The sequence below is a fragment of the Etheostoma cragini genome, chromosome 18 (assembly GCF_013103735.1).
Source record: "Etheostoma cragini isolate CJK2018 chromosome 18, CSU_Ecrag_1.0, whole genome shotgun sequence".
Taxonomy (NCBI): Eukaryota; Metazoa; Chordata; class Actinopteri; order Perciformes; family Percidae; genus Etheostoma; species Etheostoma cragini.
In genome coordinates, this window is record NC_048424.1 from 20,847,374 (window position 1) to 20,852,705 (window position 5,332).

Genomic DNA, 5,332 nt, shown 5'->3' on the forward strand with positions numbered 1-5,332 from the left:
ACACACACACACACACAATAAACTCAATCAAATGTTTGCCCTTCAAATTTCATTTCTGATCCCCCTGGCTCCTTCTCTCCCTCCCTCTCTGACCACATCCCGACCTCTTGTCCTGTTCTCTCAAGACACTTCTCTTTCTTGTCCTCTGTGAGCCAACCGCTCTGCCCAACAACCTCAAACTCTCCTTCCAGTCTTTTCCTCATCTTCCTCGCCGTCACAGGCTCACAAGCTCGTCTCCCTGTCCACCCTGCAATCCCAGCACCCTGCTGTGCAAAGCCCACCCTGGCCCATGCAGCAGATGGCTGAGCAACACATGCATGCACACACAGACAGTCAGCACACACATGCTTAGTCATACAGTAAAAAAGAAAATAATAATTCAACACAAAATGTCAGACATATGTATTTATCTGTACATAGTACAATTGGTCATAAAATAGTTTCACTCACACACACACACACACACACACACACACACACACACACACACACACACACAGATAAAACACTCAGCCGAGATAGTCAGTCATAATAACAACTTCAGCTTCAGAGAAGTTCAAAACTTAATCGGGAAAACTTACAAATCTTTCTCATTCACCCAGCCACTGGGGTACAATGCATTATGAATGTATTCATCCCGGCAGCATTTATGCATTTATATAATTCTGTTGTACAGAGCCACGAGCTGCCGTGAATCAATACACACTTCAGCCTGAATAATAGGGCTGTAGGATGCATAAGATATGCACATACCAAACACTATAAAATGGGCCTAGACAGAAAATGCTTCAAGAAACTGCTGAGAACAAGGGGAAACTCCAGGATGGAGAAAGAGTTATGGCACCATGCTGAGCGCATATAATGCCACAAATGTCTTTTTTCTCAAGGGGAAAATGATTCTTTAAAAAGCCTCCTCTAACTTTTGTTACAGGTAATTAAAGATGCAAAAATATTTACCTAATGCAATTCCCCCAATTTTTGTTTTCTGGCAAATAAACATACTGGCTGGACAACAGTGTTGGCTAGTAAACCGACCTCTCTATAAAGTGCCATTTGTTGAGGCAATTATCTTTATTTTACCAAGCAGAAAATAACTTGTGCGGAATGGTAAGGTGTGCTGGTGCGGAGCTCATAATACCATGCAGACACTATAATTAGGCAGCTCTTTACAGCGGGAAAGAGTGGGGTCCTGGCAGAATTTGCAGGCGCCTTGCAATAGCCATGACTGATTCTTTGAATTTAAGGATGTAAACAAACCTTGTTCTTAATGGCAGCCAGTCGGACAGTGACTTGTAAGCTGATTGTTTCGGAATGGAGGACAGGTCTGACTGAGCCTAGCCAGTGTTAAAACTTGCTGTAGGTTTGTGTGCTGGGTTTGCTGTAAAAGTGCCAGAGGTCAGTAAACTGCAAAGCCCTAGGAAGCCTTAATGGTTTCAACTTTTCCCAGTACCCTCAATCAGACTTGGATCCTGTAGTCATTTGATTGATTGTGGAAAGAACAACCTGTGCTGACATTTGGAAATATGACCTGTTGCCCACGTGTCCTTTTAAGTATTTGCAGTAGTTGTGGAAAAACCTTACGGAGCTCTAAATCATTGCTTTCCAGTTGGAGGTAAAGAAAAAATCAATACAATGGAGAGGCAAAGCAGGATCTTCCTGTGGAGACCTGATCTGACCTGACACCTCGTAGCAGTAAAATGTGCGAGTAGATGCATAGATACTGGCGATGTCTTCTGGGTCAATTAAACTAGTGGGAGGCATATCATGTCACTGCCGCCTTGTCCTCAGGTCATCCGGGCCGAAGATGATGCACATCAGCATGCACATCTCTACTTATGTGTATGTGTTTGTGTTTACCCGCAGAGAGCCGCGGCCGAGTCCTGGGCGTCTGCATCTCTTGCCGCGCGTGGGGCAGCATGTGATAGCGCTTGGCCTCGTTGACCAGATCGCGACACGCCTCCGATGATTTGATCAGCTCCTCGTTGTCCACCACGTTCAGCAGGTAGGACGGGTGGATGAAGGGAAGACGCACCACCGCCAACAGATCCGACAAAGTCTGACAGAGAGAGAAAGAGGGGGAGAAGAAAAAGAGAACAATCAGAGGCAATAAGTGAGTGATGCTTAGATAACCACAACGGAGGCAACAAACAACTCGCACACAATAAAAAAAACTGTTTGCAGATGATTAAATTAATTTAGAGTAAGTGAAACGGCCACGGATGATCAAAGGTTTTTTTTATATGAACAACATTGAACAAATTATTATTATTAAAACACAGTCAGCAAACATTAATCGCAAAAGAAGATAAAGAAAACCAACACATGTTTGACAAAGGCCTGTACGGTTAGTGAGGAAACCTGGGAGCCCTGAGAGCAATACTTCAGTTAGTGTCCAGACCTTAAAGCAGTTTAACACGCAAATTTTTCTATGTTTTGTGCAGAACAAAATAACCAGGCAAGGATGAAAAGACATGAAAAAAAAGAAAAGAAAATACAGTTATTTTATGTATGCACCGTGATAGATGATTCACTCTTGTACATTTCCAAACAGAACACTAGAGATTTCTAATTCAGTCATTAAAAGATATTCATCATTGAACGAAAAGCCAAAAATAACATTCTTAGCACACTTTTTCAGTAGGATACGCTGCCCGTTTCACTTTCATATGCGCATTTGATTGCAGTGCGAGAGCTGAAACGAGGCAGCGGGGGGTATCGTACCGCTTCCACCTTCTGCTTCTGATTTTTCAGGCTCCAAATTAAATCTTACAGGCAGCTAATGTTCTTCTGCAGCTAAATTAAGACCCAGTTCTGGCTAATCACAACCCATTCAAGCCAAAAAAAAAGATTGAATCTAGTACAGCTTAAACTGGCATCTTTCCTTTTGAAGCTATAGTGCATAGTTTCGGTCTCCAGCAACGTGACAAAACACTGTTGGTGCGTCCACATGATACAGCTTTATGTGATTGCCTCCCCCACCCCTCCTTTTAGCCAATGAGAACACAGAGGATTAAAAAAACATGGACTCTCCAGAAAAAGTAGTTCTCTTCACTCAAGCTTTAGAGCTGGAAAGTCGCCAGACGCCATCTTCTGACCATACCGATGAGAAATACAGCGAGAGTTGTGTTGAGCTGAGTCTCAATCATCTTTGTCGCAATTTATTTGGCAATGGACGTTTATCAATATCAAAAAGTTACTCACTAAAGCTTTAAGGTGTCTTTTGAGCATTATAGATTTTTCAGAGTTGATTGAAAGGATTACAAACACATGTTTTTGTTTCTGTGTGCATGTTTGTTCAATTGCTGGGTGTGCATACAGTAGTAGACTTACATGTGCATATACTGTATAGGTGTTCAGCCACAGAGGTACGACAGACTGTTGCCATGGCAACTGTGTCTATAGCTCTGGCTGCTGGATGTTTTGTTTTTCCTTCTTTTATTTCAGTGTATGCGTATGTGTGCTTAGTGTGGTCGTCTGTACCCGCGAGAGAGTCTCATCTATGTTGACAGTAAAAGCTGTAAACAAGCTCGGACGGAGTGAGCTGGGTGGAGAGTGACCCCGTTGACCCTTTGGCTCAAAGCGACGTGACTGAGCCGCGTGGGAGAGAGCGACAAAACAACAGACTTACATCATTCAGGGGAGAACAAATAATAAGCCGACACTCTGCGTCAGCATCTCCCTCTTCCACCTGAGGCATTTTTATTCTGGCATGTGTCCCTCTTGTTTTCTGCCAATGTCCTGGGTGCATGTGACCAGAAAAGAAAGAAATTAGACAGCGGGGAAGGGCACAAAGTGGAAGAGAGGAGAGAATGGCGTGAGAAGGGGGGGTGGGACGTAAGAGAAGAAGACAGGGCAGAGGAGGATGAAAGGAGGAAGAAGAGCACGACAAGATGAGCAAACTAAAGTAAAGTGAAGACAAAACAAGAGGACGGGAGAGAGAGGGTGTGACGTTCCACTGCAGTCAGGAACATCTCGCAACGATATTTCTTTTCTGCGGGTGCCCTCAGAGCAAAACCCCTTCCTGCAGATGGGACTATTTCCCTCCTCCATGAATGTACACAGCTTACCCAACAGTTCGTCAAACAAACAGCTCATTACCCACATAAACAGCGGCGCTGCCAGCTCCCAGCGCGGCTTTTCAAATGCAGCAAGAAGGTAAAGCCATAGCGAGCTACTTGGCATCCTGAGATCTTCCAAAGAGAAGAATCACAAGCTCAGGAGGAGGTTGCTTCTTGTAATTAAAGTGCCCCCATAGTGGGAGAATTGCCCCAGTAGTCACCCAGTCATGTCACACTCAAATGGAATTGACTTAAGCTTCAGGCTCTGCTTTTCTATTAAAAGCTACCTTCCTCCAGGTCTGCTGCAATCTCAGCTACTTTGGTTTTATGACATCGTATCATTAATGCCAGTATTCACACTTTTTTTAAAACACATTTGACAGAGAATCCTTTTTAGACAAACAGCTTTTCCATTAGTACGGCCTGAGGAGGGGCTGCACTTCTGTTGTAGAAATTACTTAAAGACGGTTTTAGCTCTTGAACTCATATGTGTGCGTCTGCAGGTCATCTGAAATTGGTCCACAGCTGACCGCTCTGACCCTCGGAGCTAAATTAAAGCTGTATATGGGCCAGTTCCAGCCAGGTGGTGGCCTCAGCGGCAAAGCAGAAATAAGTGCTACCATGTCTGGGGGTGCATTTAGAAGTCTTGCCCCTATTTGGTACAGCAGGTGGATGGCCAGAATATTGTTTTAGGTCATCTCTGGTGTGGAGTTTGCATGTTGTGTCTCAGTATCAAGAATCTCAAGGTGGACGATGAATGTATTTGTTTATAATTCGGCAATACAATCATGACCTGTCCCAGGTGTTGCCCTACCTCTCATGCAATGCATGCTGGGATAGTTATCAACGACCTCAAATAGGAATAAGGGTGTGAAGAAAATCGAGAGTTTAAGGTGTGATGGACAGACACTTGAACTCAGTGCACAATAAACCACACCCACATCGAAATTTGCACACTAAGTCACACACACACAAAGTTAACTTTTCTCTACCTGTGGGAGCTTCAGGAAAAGAAAACAAGCATCCTACTGTACCATCTGCAATTCTTAGCCACGCACATCTGTTGTAGCCTTTCGTCAATAGCCAAACATCTTTAAAATGGCAGTAAACCTACCTCAAAGAGAAAGCATCTGTTCTCTGCAAAAAGGTAAGGACTGCAACCACAAGCATAAATATCCACCCAAAAACGTACACATACACACACATACATACATACAGTGGGTACGGAAAGTATTCAGACCCCTTTAAATTTTTCACTCTTTGTTTCATTGCAG

At 43.7% G+C, this 5,332-nt stretch overlaps 1 protein-coding gene across 4 annotated transcripts in view; it reads right to left on the reverse strand.

Moving 5' to 3' along the window:
- LOC117961885 (kelch-like protein 29) overlaps nucleotides 1-5,332 on the reverse strand; it is a 216,517-nt gene that overhangs the window by 58,703 nt on the left and 152,482 nt on the right. For all 4 annotated transcript variants that reach the window (XM_034900866.1, XM_034900869.1, XM_034900865.1 and 1 more), the window contains one exon: nucleotides 1,858-2,056. In XM_034900866.1, the coding sequence (XP_034756757.1) occupies nucleotides 1,858-2,056 (199 nt within the window). The remainder of the gene's footprint in view (nucleotides 1-1,857; nucleotides 2,057-5,332) is intronic.